This window comes from Etheostoma spectabile, unplaced genomic scaffold (genome assembly GCF_008692095.1).
Source record: "Etheostoma spectabile isolate EspeVRDwgs_2016 unplaced genomic scaffold, UIUC_Espe_1.0 scaffold00010793, whole genome shotgun sequence".
NCBI classification, from domain to species: Eukaryota; Metazoa; Chordata; class Actinopteri; order Perciformes; family Percidae; genus Etheostoma; species Etheostoma spectabile.
The window spans coordinates 1-15,202 of NW_022603868.1; the positions used below are offsets into that span (position 1 = coordinate 1).

The window sequence follows — 15,202 nt, forward strand, 5'->3', positions numbered from 1 at the left end:
CACAGAGACACACACCACACACTCACACAGAGACACACACACACACACACACAACACGCACACACACAGAGACACACACACACACACACACACAACACTCACACAGAGAGACACACACACACACACACACAGAGACACACACACACAGAGACACACACACACAGGACACACACCACAGAGACACAGACACACAGAGGACACACACACACAACACACACACACACACAGAGAAAGATTCTGTCTATATATAGATATATAGATATAGTAGATCTATATATCTATATATATATAGTATATAGATATATAGTATATATATATTATATATATATATATCTATATAGATATATAGATATATCTATATATATAATAGTTATTTAACCTGTTTCTTTTCTCGGTTGAAGTCCTTCGAGTTCTTTAAATATAAATGTTTATGATTTATTTCTTCCTGATCCATCACGAGTGAATACAAAGTTAGAAATAACTATCTTGTGTGTGTGTGTGTGTGTGTTGTGTGTGTGTGTGTGTGTTGTGTGTGTCAGAGTGGGCGGAGTCTCTGATTGGACGATAGCAGCTGAACTTTGTCACTTGTCACTTGACTTATTTTTCAGTCTGTCAGAGTTTCTGCTGTTAACAGGAAACTGATCTCAGGTGAGAAAATCAGCTTTAATAACTGAATAATAACTGAATAATAACTGAATAATAACTGAATAATAACTAAATGATCTTTGATAATAACTGTAATGTCTTCTATAAAAACATGAAGATAACTTTAGTTTTGGTTGATTTTAAAGTTTTAAACAGTAAAATCTGTTTAAAATTGAACTGAAACAAATGCATAAAAATTTACTTTAAATTTAAATTCTTGTAAAACATGAATATCAGCTGCTGCAGAGTTCATCACATGATCCTGCTGGAGGCGCCGTATGCAGACTGTCCCCGTGTCCCACCAGACTCCATATAAATAATCACTACTTTAGTCATCGAAAAACACACTTCATTCAAAGTAAACAAAACTAAATAAAACTACAAAAGTCGTTTGGTTCATCTTTCCACTGTTCCACCAATCACCACTCTGGTCTGGTTGGAATAAACTCTTAATTCACCATTTACATGTGGAGATCTGTCTTATACACGCTAAAAGTAGTGATTATTTACATGGAGTCTGGTGGAGATATGCTGCTATATACACGCTAAAAGTATGATTATTTACATGGAGTCTGGTGGAGATATGCTGCTCTATACACGCTAAAGTAGTGATTATTTACATGGAGTTTGGTAGAGATAGCGATCTATACACGCTAAAGTAGTGATTATTTACATGGAGGTGGGTGGAGATATGCTGCTCTATACACGCTAAAAAAGTGTGATATTACTGGAGTCTGGTGGAGATAGCTGCTCTATACACGCTAAAAGTAGTGATTATTTCATGGAGTCTGGTGGAGATATGCTGCTCTATACACGCTAAAAGTAGTGATTATTTACATGGAGTCTGGTGGAGATATGGTTCTCTATACACACTAAAAGTAGTGATTATTTACATGGAGTCTGGTGGAGATATGCTGCTCTATACACCCTAAAAGTAGTGATTATTTACATGGAGTCTGGTGGGTTTGGTGATGGTGATGTCGGGGTTGTTTCATGTTTAACTAAAAGGTCTCTGTCTGTAGGGATCCAGTGGTCTGCTACTGTCCGTCTCTGTTTCTTATCAGCAGAGTCAGACTGCAGGTGGGGCAGTTTATCACTCACACACAGACACACTGTCTGAACTAATGCTACGCTGCTAATGGTACGCCAGCTAACATCTCTATCAGAGTGTCTAAATGGAGTCATTTCTAGCATCTGATTGGCTCTCAGAGTCACATGAGTGTGTAACTTAGCAGCAGGACCCAGTTTATTATTCGCCCGACATGGAGGCACCGTCCTGTTTCACATGAAACAGCATTTTCACTCAGCTTTAAAACGGAGACTCTTCAAAACATCCAATTCAGGATTTTATTCATCCATATTCTGCAGAACTCTATCAATAACCTCCACATATATATATATATATATATATATATATAAATATATATATATTATATATAATATATATATATTATAAATATATATATATATAATATATATATATATAAATATATATATATAGACTACTGCAACTGGTCTCGCCTCTTGTTTCAGAGACTCTCTGCAGTGGCCGCCAGATCTTCTGACTCCTCAGAGTTTCCAATGTCCAGTTTCCATTCCTCTCCATCCAGTGTCTTCATCTGACCTCCACCTGCCACCGGCCCCTGCAGCCCCCCCCACCGGCCCCCGCAGCGCCCCCCTGCAGCGCCCCTCCAGTCATGGACAGCATCCCGCGGCGGTGGGTGCTGAAGCCCCTCTCCCGCTGCTGCAGCCCTCGGACCTGCGCTCCCTCGCCGGCCCGGTGCAGAGCGAGTCCACCGGCCCCGATGATCTGGTCTTCACCTACGACAGCACCTCCGTCTCCTCAGGGCTCGGCTCCCCCCAGGTCCGGACTATCTGGGCTTTATTATTCAGGTTTTAGATTATTCAGAGTTAGTTTGAGTTTTTAGAGTTAGTTTTAGAGTTAGTTTGAGAGTTAGTTTGAGTTGTTAGAGTTAGTTTTAGAGTTAGTTTGAGTTGTTAGAGTTAGTTTTAGAGTTAGTTTGAGTTGTTAGAGTTAGTTTTAGAGTTAGTTTGAGTTGTTAGAGTTAGTTTTAGAGTTAGTTTGAGTTGTTAGAGTTAGTTTTAGAGTTAGTTTGAGTTGTTAGAGTTAGTTTTAGAGTTAGTTTGAGTTTTTAGAGTTAGTTTTAGAGTTAGTTTGAGTTTTTAGAGTTAGTTTTAGAGTTAGTTTGAGTTTTTAGAGTTAGTTTTAGAGTTAGTTGTCTAGTTGTAGTTCAGTTTGATAAATACCTCTGGTCTCCTCCCAGCAGGGCGCCTGGTCGGGGGACGGGGTGGTCCAGGCCCGGCAGGTTGCGGTGCAGCACGGACGCGATGCCAGCGACGAATGGCGTCCCAGCAGCCCCGGTTTTCCCAGCATCCCCGGCTCTCCCAGCAGCCCCAGCTTTCCCAGCAGCCCCGGCTCTCCCAGCAGCTCCGGCTCTCACTGCGGTTTCTACTCGTTCGTGGAGGACCCGGCGAGTCCAGAGGCCGAGCTGAACGAAGCCTGGATGGTGTCGCCGCAGCGACAGGCGCAGCTCGCCACCCTGAAGGAAGATAAAGGATTCAAACTACAGACCTATGCCGGTGGCAGGAAGCCGGAGAGTCTGTTCGCAGACAGCAACGGGGACTCGCCGTACGAAGTGGATCCGAGGAACGGAACCGACGCGGTTCACGAAGAAGAAGAGAAGCAGCTTCGGCAGGAGATCATTCGCAGCCAGGCGCCAAAGAAGAGCTTCAGAGATCAGTGGAGCGCGCTGGAGACCCTGGACCTGAGCAGACTGGTCCCAGGTCTGGGACACCCCACTAGAACCAGCGTTATAGATGGTTAATACATGTTAATACATGTTAAAACATGGTTAATACATGGTTGATAGATGTTTAATACATGGCTAATAGATGTTAATACATGTTTAATACATGTTAATAGATACGTAATAGTAATATAGTATAATATATATATCATATACTATATCAAATACTCTATTATATAAAATAGTATATTATATAAGTATAATATTATACAATATAGTATATGATATAATATAGAATAATAATAAATGTGATTTTCTTCTTTTTAAGGTTTTAGCTTGAGCTACAGTCCGGCCCGCTCTGGACCAGAACCCTCCGGGGCTGCCGAGCCTGGGACCGTGGTCCAGGAGCAGATCAACTTCAGCGCAGCGCGACAACAGTTCCTGCAGATGGAGCGGGACCGTCTGGCGGCACCAGGCCTGATGGAGCGGGACCGTCTGACGGCACCAGGCCCGATGGAGCGGGACCGTCTGACGGCACCAGGCCCGATGGAGCGGGACCGTCTGGCGGCACCAGGCCTGATGGAGCGGGACCGTCTGACGGCACCAGGCCCGATGGAGCGGGACCATCTGACGGCGCCAGGCCCGATGGAGCGGGACCGTCTGACAGCGCCAGGCCTGATGGAGCAGGACCATCTGACTGCTGGATATATTGTAATCCTGGAGCTGTTTTAGAGGATGTATTGTAATCCTGGAGCTTTCTTAGTGGGTATACGGTAATCCTGGAGCTTCATTAGTGGGTATACGGTAATCCTGGCGCTTCATTAGTGGGTATACGGTAATCCTGGAGCTTTCTTAGTGGGTATACGGTAATCCTGGAGCTTCATTAGTGGGTATACGGTAATCCTGGAGCTTTCTTAGTGGGTATACGGTAATCCTGGAGCTTCATTAGTGGGTATAGGTAATCCTGGAGCTTTCTTAGTGGGTATACAGTAATCCTGGAGCATTATTAGTGGGTATACGGTAATCCTGGAGCTTTCTTAGTGGGTATACAGTAATCCTGGAGCATTATTAGTGGGTATACGGTAATCCTGGAGATTTCTTAGTGGGTTTACCTGCGTATTACGTAGTCTACATCCCTGACCATGAGGTATTTCTGTATTTTTCTGTTTCTTTAGACTCTTAGCCGGCAGAGCAGTGTCTTCGAGGATCTGGACTCTGGCCTGGAGGGGCAGCAGGAGAACAGGATCAGCTACGAGACCCCGATAGAAAGGGAGATCCGGTTAGTTCAGGAGCGCGAGGAGAACCTGCGGCGCTCTCGAGGTCTGAAGCTCAGCAAAGGCCGAGCCGAGATGGTCCAGATCAGAACCAAACGTCTGGCGTCGCCGCTGACGCCCGGCAGAGCCAGAGACAGGAGCCTGGGGGGCTTAATCATCCAGAAGGAGATCCACGGAGGAGGACTGGGACCGGCAACTAACAACGTGAGAGTAGTATGTATAGACAACAGTAGAGAGACAACAGTAGAGCGTAGTATGTAGAGAGACAACAGTAGAGAGACAACAGTAGAGAGACAACAGTAGAGTGTAGTATGTAGAGAGACAACAATAGAGAGACAACAGTAGAGACAACAGTAGAGAGTAGTATGTAGAGACAACAGTAGAGAGACAACAGTAGAGCGTAGTATGTAGAGAGACAACAGTAGAGAGACAACAGTAGAGAGACAACAGTAGAGAGTAGTACGCAGAGACAACAGTAGAGAGACAACAGTAGAGCGTAGTATGTAGAGAGACAACAGTAGAGAGACAACAGTAGAGAGACAACAGTAGAGAGACAACAGTAGAGCGTAGTATGTAGAGAGACAACAATAGAGAGACAACAGTAGAGAGTAGTACGCAGAGACAACAGTAGATAGACAACAGTAGAGCGTAGTATGTAGCGAGACAACAGTAGAGAGACAACAGTAGAGAGACAACAGTAGAGAGACAACAGTAGAGCGTAGTATGTAGAGAGACAACAATAGAGAGACAACAGTAGAGACAACAGTAGAGAGTAGTATGTAGAGACAACAGTAGAGAGACAACAGTAGAGCGTAGTATGTAGAGAGACAACAGTAGAGAGACAACAGTAGAGAGTAGTACGTAGAGACAACAGTAGAGAGAGAACAGTAGAGAATAGTACGTAGAGACAACAGTAGAGAGACAACAGTAGAGAGAGAACAGTAGAGAGACAACAGTAGAGCGTAGTATGTAGAGAGACAACAGTAGAGAGACAACAGTAGAGAGTAGTACGTAGAGACAACAGTAGAGAGACAACAGTAGAGAGACAACAGTAGAGAGACAACAGTAGAGAGTAGTATGTAGAGAGACAACAGTAGAGAGACAACAGTAGAGAGACAACAGTAGAGAGTAGTACGTTGAGACAACAGTAGAGAGACAACAGTAGAGAGACAACAGTAGAGCGTAGTATGTAGAGAGACAACAATAGAGAGACAACAGTAGAGACAACAGTAGAGAGTAGTATGTAGAGACAACAGTAGAGAGACAACAGTAGAGCGTAGTATGTAGAGAGACAACAGTAGAGAGACAACAGTAGAGACAACAGTAGAGAGTAGTACGTAGAGACAACAGTAGAGAGACAATAGTAGAGAGTAGTATGTAGAGAGACAACAGTAGAGAGACAACAGTAGAGAGACAACAGTAGAGAGTAGTACGTAGAGACAACAGTAGAGAGACAACAGTAGAGAGACAACAGTAGAGAGACAACAGTAGAGAGTAGTATGTGGAGACAACAGTAGAGAGACAACAGTAGAGAGACAACAGTAGAGAGTAGTACGTAGAGACAACAGTAGAGAGACAACAGTAGAGAGACAACAGTAGAGAGTAGTATGTAGAGACAACAGTAGAGAGACAACAGTAGAGAGACAACAGTAGAGCATAGTATGTAGAGAGACAACAATAGAGAGACAACAGTAGAGAGTAGTATGTAGAGAGACAACAGTAGAGAGACAACAGTTGAGAGACAACAGTAGAGAGACAACAGTAGAGAGACATCAGTAGAGAGACAAGAGTAGAAAGACAGGAGTAGAGAGACATCAGTAGAGAGACAACAGTAGAGAGTATGTGTATGGACTCACATTGTGTCTTGACAGGGACAATCCAGTCTGGATCCTCTGCAGGTGCTGGAGGACATCAAGACAGAGTTAAACCAGCCAAACAAGGACGAGAGGACAGCAGAAGGACAGTCTGAGTCCATGTTGGCGTGCTGTCCTCATCGACACCCTGAGGACACAGAGTCGTACCTCCGCTGGATGAGTACGGCACAGTCTTATTTTTCTGAGACGGACTCAGACATCCAGGACGCATCCGGTTTCAGCCGGCATCAAACCACCAGGTACACTTTATTACACATACACAAATATAATACTGTATCTGAAGTCTCTTTATATAGACCTTAGTGGTCCCTAATACTGTATCTGAAGTCTCTTTATATAGACCTTAGTGGTCCCCTAATACTGTATCTGAAGTCTCTTTATATAGACCTTAGTGGTCCCCTAATACTGTATCTGAAGTCTCTTTATATAGACCTTAGTGGTCCCCTAATACTGTATCTGAAGTCTCTTTATATAGACCTTAGTGGTCCCTAATACTGTATCTGAAGTCTCTTTATATAGACCTTAGTGGTCCCTAATACTGTATCTGAAGTCTCTTTATATAGACCTTAATGGTCCCTGATACTGTATCTGAAGTCTCTTTATATAGACCTTAGTGGTCCCTAATACTGTATCTGAAGTCTCTTTATATAGACCTTAGTGGTCCCTAATACTGTATCTGAAGTCTCTTTATATAGACCTTAGTGGTCCCTAATACTGTATCTGAAGTCTCTTTATATAGTACTGTATCTGAAGTCTCTTTATATAGACCTTAGTGGTCCCTAATACTGTATCTGAAGTCTCTTTATATAGAGCTTAGTGGTCCCTAATACTGGGACTGTATTGACCTCAACTGAGGAGGTAATATAGCGGTGGAAGGAACACTTTGAGGAACTCCTTAATCCAGCTGTCACGTCCTCTGTGGTAGAGACGGAGCTGGAGGACAATGCTAACACGTCCTCTGTGGTAGAGACGGAGCTGGAAGACAATGCTAACATGTCCTCTGTGGTAGAGACGGAACTGGAGGATGATGGGGGATCAGTGTCCCTGGTGGAAGTTGCTGAGGTAGTCAAACAACTCCACAGTGACAAAGCCCCAGGGATTGATGAGATCCGTCCAGAAATGCTGAAGGCTCTGGGTGTGGAGGGGCTGTCTTGGTTGACACGCCTCTTCAACATTGCGTGGAGGTCTGGGACGGTGCCAAGGGAGTGGCAGACCGGGGTGGTGGTTCCCCTCTTCAAAAAGGGGGACCAGAGGGTGTGTGCCAACTACAGGGGTATCACACTTCTCAGCCTCCCTGGTAAAGTCTACTCCAAGGTCCTGGAGAGGAGGGTTCGGCCGATAGTCGAACCTCAGATTGAAGAGGAACAATGCGGATTCCGTCCTGGTCCTGGAACAACGGACCAGATCTTTACTCTCGCAAGGATCCTAGAGGGAGCCTGGGAGTATGCCCAACCAGTCTACATATGTTTTGTGGATCTGGAGAAGGGGTATGACTGGGTCCCCCGGGAGAAATTGTGGGAGGTGTTGCGGGAGTACGGGGTGAGGGGGTCCCTTCTCAGGGCCATCCGAGCTCTGTATGACCAAAGCGAGAGCTGTGTCCGGGTTCTCGGCAGTAAGTCGGACTCGTTCCAGGCTCTGGAGGGCTGCGCTTTGCCACCAATCCTGTTTGTAATATTTGTGGACAGGATATCGAGGCGTAGTTGGGGCAGGGAGGGGTTGCAGTTCGGTGGGCTTGGGATCTCATCGCTGCTTTTTGCAGATGATGTGGTCCTGATGACATCATCGGTCTGTGACCTTCAGCACTCACTGGATCGGTTCGCAGCCGAGTGTGAAGCGGCTGGGATGAGGATCAGCACCTCTAAATCTGAGGCCATGGTTCTCAGCAGGAAACCGATGGAGTGCTCTCTCCGGGTAGGGAGTGAGTCCTTACCCCAAGTGAAGGAGTTTAAGTACCTTGGGGTCTTGTTCGCGAGTGAGGGGACCATGGAGCGTGAGATTGGTCGGAGAATCGGAGCAGCTGGTGCGGTATTACATTCTGTTTATCTCACCGTTGTGACGAAACGAGAGCTGAGCCAGAAGGCAAAGCTCTCGATCTACCGGTCAGTGTTGGTTCCTACCCTCACCTATGGTCATGAAGGCTGGGTCAGGACCCAAAGAACCAGATCCAGGGTACAAGCGGCCGAAATGGGTTTCCTCAGGAGGGTGGCTGGCGTCTCCCTTAGAGATAGGGTGAGAAGCTCAGTCATCCGAGAGGAGCTCGGAGTAGAGCCGCTGCTCCTTCGCGTCGAAAGGAGCCAGTTGAGGTGGTTCGGGCATCTGGTAAGGATGCCTACTGGGCGCCTCCCTAGGGAGGTGGTCCTGGCACGTCCAGCTGGGAGGAGGCCTTGGGGAAGACCAGGACTAGGTAGAGGGACATTCAGCTGGGAGGAGGTCTCAGGGAAGACCCAGGACTAGGTGGAGAGACGTCCAGCTGGGAGGAGGTCACAGGGGATACCCAGGACTAGGTGGAGAGACGTCCAGCTGGGAGGAGGTCACAGGGGATACCCAGGACTAGGTGGAGGGACGTCCACCTGGGAGGAGGCCTCATGGAAGACCCAGGACTAGGTGGAGGGATTATATCTCCAACCTGGCCTGGGAACACCTCAGGATCCCACAGTTGGAGCTGGTTAATGTGGCTTGGGAAAGGAACGTTTGGGATCCCCTGCTGGAGCTGCTCCCCCGATCGACCTGACACCGGATAAGAGGACGAAGATGTATAATGCTGTAATACTGCACCTGAAGTCTCTTTTATATAGAAACAGTTATTGAGTTATTAAAACATTAAAATTATTATTTTACGTTGCAGAATCCTTCTAAAGGACCAATCATCTCCCTCCTCCCCGACACCATCCAGCTGTCGTGATCTGCCCGCCCCCACACCTCAGTGCAGCACAGCGCCACGGTCCTGGCGGGAGAACCTGGAGTCCACCGGGCTGACGCCTCGAGGACGCGGCACTCCGGACTTCATCGAGAAGGAGATCAAGGAGGCACTGAGACGAGAGCGGGAGCTGAAGGAGCTGAGGGAGAACAAGGGGGACAGGGAGGACAGGGGTAACAGGGGGATTAGGGAGGACAGGGGGAACAGGGAGGACAGGGAGAAGGGGGAACAGGGAGGATAGGGGGAACAGGGAGGACAGAGAGAACAGGGGCGAGAAGGAGGACAGGGAGGACTGGGGGACAGGGAGGAGAGGGGGGGACAAGGAGGACAGGGGAACAGAGGCGACAGGGAGGACAGGGGGAACAGGGGCGACAAGGAGGACAGGGAGGAGAGGGGGAACAGGGAGGAGAGGGGGAACAGGAGGACAGGGGTAACAGGGAGGAAAGGGGAACAGGGGGGACAGGGGTAACAGGGAGGACAGGGGGAACAGGGGGGACAGGGGGAACAGGGGGGAGACCTGCTCCCCTCCGCCACTGGTGCAACAGGCAGCCAAGATGGCTGCCAGCCTGTTCTACCCCTCGGCTAACACAGGTATGGAGTCGGCGCACACACACACAAACACACACACACACAAACACACACACACACACACACACACTACCCCTAACCCAAATAACGCTCACCGTTTCAGTGTCTAAACTTATCTATCTCTCTATCTCGTGACTGGTTACTGATTTACGTAGAGTGCAGCTGAAGCAGCTGAAAGGACTTTGGTCGTTCTCTCTTTAAGTTATGGATTCGTATTTCTTAGTTATTGAGTCTCGGCTGTTTATGTGACAGAGTCCATTCAGAGACCATACACCAGAATCCATTCAGAGTCCATTCAGAGTCCATTCAGAGTCCATTCAGAATCCATTCAGAGTCCATTCAGAGACCATACACCAGAATCCATTCAGAGTCCATTCAGAGTCCATTCAGAGTCCATTCAGAATCCATTCAGAGTCCATTCAGAGTCCATTCAGAATCCATTCAGAGTCCATTCAGAATCCATTCAGAGTCCATTCAGAATCCATTCAGAATCCATTCAGAGTCCATTCAGAGTCCATTCAGAATCCATTCAGAGTCCATTCAGAGTCCATTCAGAGTCCATACACCAGAATCCATTCAGAATCCATTCAGAGTCCATTCAGAATCCATTCAGAGTCCATTCAGAATCCATTCAGAGTCCATTCAGAGTCCATTCAGAATCCATTCAGAGTCCATTCAGAGTCCATTCAGAGTCCATACACCAGAATCCATTCAGAGTCCATTCAGAGTCCATTCAGAATCCATTCAGAGTCCATTCAGAGTCCATTCAGAGTCCATACACCAGAATCCATTCAGAGTCCATTCATTCTGAATCCCATTTCTCTGTCTTACCCCTACCCCCTTACCCCTACCCCTTGGCCCTTGAAACCAAGGGGTGAGGGGTAGGGGTGAAAACATCCCCCTATGAAAGGGGACACCTCTTGGTTCCATCACCATACAGAATTGATCACAAACTTCCAAGATGGCTGTTGACTGTGTGGGTTTGGACAACAGTAGCATATGCATTTATATATTTATATATTTATATATTTATATATTTACTAGTTATTTTATGTTCACTTTGGTGGTGTAGAGGCAGATGTTCTTATCTGTGTAGTACTTAGGTCTCTTTGCAATACACATGTGTATACACATGTATCATGTATACATACATATACACCATGTATACACATGTATCATGTATACATACATATACACTCTGTATACACATGTATCATGTATACATACATATACACCCTGTATACACATGTATCATGTATACATATACACCCTGAATACACATGTATCATGTATACATATACACCCTGTATACACATGTATCATGTATACATACATATACACCCTGTATACACATGTATCATGTATACATACATATACACCCTGTATACACATGTATCATGTATACATACATATACACCATGTATACACATGTATCATGTATACATACATATACACCCTGTATACACATGTATCATGTATACATACATATACACCATGTATACACATGTATCATGTATACATACATATACACCCTGTATACACATGTATCATGTATACATACATATACACCCTGTATACACATGTATCATGAATACATACATATACACCATGTATACACATGTATCATGTATACATACATATACACCCTGTATACATACATATACACCCTGTATACACATGTATCATGTATACATACATATACACCCTGTATACATACATATACACCCTGTATACATACATAACACCTGTATACACATGTATCAGTATACATACATAACACCTGTATACACATGATCATGTATACATACATATACACCATGTATACACATGTATCATGTATACATATATACACCCTGTATACATACATATACACCCTGTATACACATGTATCATGAATACATACATATACACCCTGTATACACATGTATCATGAATACATACATATACACCCTGTATACACATGTATCATATATACATACATATACACCCTGTATACACATGTATCATGTATACATACATATACACCTGTATACACATGTATCATGTATACATACATATACACCCTGTATACACATGTATCATGTATACATACATATACACCCTGTATACACATGTATCATGTATACATACATATACACCCTGTATACACATGTATCATGTATACATACATATACACCCTGTATACACATGTATCATGTATACATACATATACACCCTGTATACACATGTATCATGAATACATACATATACACCCTGTATACACATGTATCATATATACATACATATACACCCTGTATACACATGTATCATGTATACATACATATACACCCTGTATACACATGTATCATGTATACATACATATACACCCTGTATACACATGTATCATGTATACATACATATACACCCTGTATACACATGTATCATGTATACATACATATACACCCTGTATACACATGTATCATGTATACATACATATACACCCTGTATACACATGTATCATGTATACATACATATACACCCTGTATACACATGTATCATGTATACATACATATACACCCTGTATACACATGTATCATGTATACATACATATACACCATGTATACACATGTATCATGTATACATACATATTTTTGCGTGTTCACGCGGGACCTCGTGGTGTCCCACTTCTTTTTGTGATCGAGGGGTACGGGGTGTATGGCCTGGGAACCCCAGCCAGTGTCCTGTGTGATGTCACAGATGATGTCATAGACTGTGTCCTTCCTGTTGTGTTACAGATAAAGCTTCCAGTGTTTCCTCTCCTTGTGTTCGTCCCTCCGTCCGTCTGCCCTCCTTCGTCACCGCTCAGCCCTTCTCCCCCCCCCTCCTGCCCGTGTCGCGCCCCCCCGGGCCCCTCCCCCTCTCCTCGGCCCCCCCTCCCTTCAGAGGTCTGACGGAGACGCTGCTGCAGGACTTTGAGGAGAGACGAGTCAAAGAGAAGCTGGATGAGAGCGCAGTAAGTCTCCAACACTGAGACTCTTATTTTGAAGGTTCTAGGTGCAGTAAGTCTCCAACACTGAGACTCTTATTTTGAAGGTTCTTGGCGCAGTAAGTCTCCAACACTGAGACTCTTATTTTGAAGGTTCTAGGCCCAGTAGGTCTTCAATGCTGAGACTCTTATTTTGAAGGTTCTAGGCCCAGTAGGTCTTCAATGCTGAGGCTCTTATTTTGAAGGTTCTAAGTGCAGTAAGTCTTAAAGAGTGAGACTCTTATTTTGAAGATTTTAGGCGCAGTAATTCTTGAACACTGATGCTCTTATTTTGAAGGTTCATGTGCTTCCTGTCAACATTGGTTTGTGTTTTTCTGTGTTCAGTACGCAGGGATTCAGCTGGTCGACGACGTGAATAACAAGGTAAATGAGAGGGGGGAACGCCAGAGCAGGGGGAATGAGAGGGGGAAACGCCAGAGCAGGGGGAATGAGAGGGGGAAACGCCAGAGCAGGGGGAATGAGAGGGGAAACACCAGAGTAGGGGGAATGAGAGGGGGTAACACCAGAGCAGGGGAATGAGAGGGGAAACACCAGAGCAGGAGAATGAGAGGGGGAACGCCAGAGCAGGGGGATGAGAGAGGGGAAACACCAGAGCAGGGAGAATGAGAGGGGGAACGCCAGAGCAGGGGGAATGAGAGGGGGAATGCCAGAGCAGGGGGAATGAGAGGGAGACACCAGAGCAGGGGGAATGAGAGGGGGGAACACCAGAGCAGGGGGAATGAGAGGGGGAAACACTAGAGCAGGGGAATGAGAGGGAGCAGGAGGAATGAGAGAGCAGGGGGAATGAGAGGGGGACACCAGAGCAGGGAGAATGAGAGGGGAACGCCAGAGCAGGGGGAATGAGAGGGGAAACGCCAGAGCAGGGGGAATGAGAGGGAGACACCAGAGCAGGGGGAATGAGAGGGGGGAACACCAGAGCAGGGGGAATGAGAGGGAGACACCAGAGCAGGGGAATGAGAGGGAGACACCAGAGCAGGGGAATGAGAGGGAGCAGGAGGAATGAGAGAGCAGGGGGAATGAGAGGGGGGACACCAGAGCAGGGAACGAGAGGGAGCAGGAGGAATGAGAGAGTAGGGGGAATGAGAGGGGGGAATGCAGCAGGGTGTATTCCTGTTGCTCTAACGTGTGTTGGTTTCAGGTCGTCGAGTCGACCCGAGTGACTCGACATAAAAACAAGCGCGCTCTGCTGTGGGAGGCCGGAGAGTTCACCAACCAGGCAGACCCCTGAGACCTGATCCCCAGCCTGAACCTGATCCAGATCCAGAGCCTGATCCTGATCTAAATCCTGATCTAGATCCCGAACCTGATCCAGATCCAGGTCCAGGTCCAGTTTGTCTCTCCACTAACAGAGCTTGTCTCTGATTGGTTCTCCCTCAGCTGAGATTAAAATGGTTTTACCAAAGTGGAACACTCCGAATGAACGGCTGCAGCTGATTGGTCCCTGCTCCTCGTCCAATCAGCTGCCAGTGACGGAGCAGAAACAGAGATGACACCTGTTTTGGGGGGTGGGATGAAGAGAGGAATAATTTTACTATATTATTTAACTTAATTTTGTAGTGATTTTAAGAATATTTAACTTACCTTCAGTGTGTATCGGCCAATCAGATTACTCGTCTCCCTCCACGTGTCCAAGTTGGTAAAACCTCCTCAATCAACACGTTGCTATGACGATGCAGATGCAACGTGTCTTTTAGTGCCCCCCCGTCACCGCTGGGAGACTCTTTTTTGAGACGTGTCTCTCTGTCTGAGCGTCTTCCGTTGTCCCCCAGGACGTCCCACGGCTCGTCCTAACCTCTGTCGGCCATTTCCTTCCTTTCCCAGAAAGTCTCTCGTCTCCTCGTCCGTCCACGTCCATCTGTCTTTGTTGCCCCCCCCCATGTGTGAGACAGAGAGGACATACTGGGTGAAATGAACTACAACTTCTTCTTCTTTGTTCAGATAAAAAAATGTGGATGAATACAGCGCCAGTGCCTCAAAGAGAATTTAGTTTTGGGATCAGCCCCCCCCCTCTGTGATGATGTCATATGTTCTGATTGTTTTCATGATTTTAAAAGAATAAAAAATATTTTACAACTGCAGCCTGTCCTGCTATCTCTTAGCATTGTTAGCTA

At 46.0% G+C, this 15,202-nt stretch overlaps 1 protein-coding gene across 1 annotated transcript; it reads left to right on the forward strand.

The window, feature by feature from the left end:
• Positions 1-2,327: 2,327 nt before the first annotated feature.
• Positions 2,328-15,169, forward strand: misp (mitotic spindle positioning). Its single transcript, XM_032509020.1, is given in 11 exon segments — positions 2,328-2,379; positions 2,382-2,509; positions 2,910-3,450; positions 3,742-4,124; positions 4,589-4,900; positions 6,559-6,800; positions 9,407-9,704; positions 9,916-10,069; positions 12,841-13,058; positions 13,416-13,454; positions 14,230-15,169. Coding segments are annotated over 11 exon segments (2,442 nt in total). The 5' UTR covers positions 2,328-2,342; the 3' UTR covers positions 14,320-15,169.
• Positions 15,170-15,202: the final 33 nt, after the last annotated feature.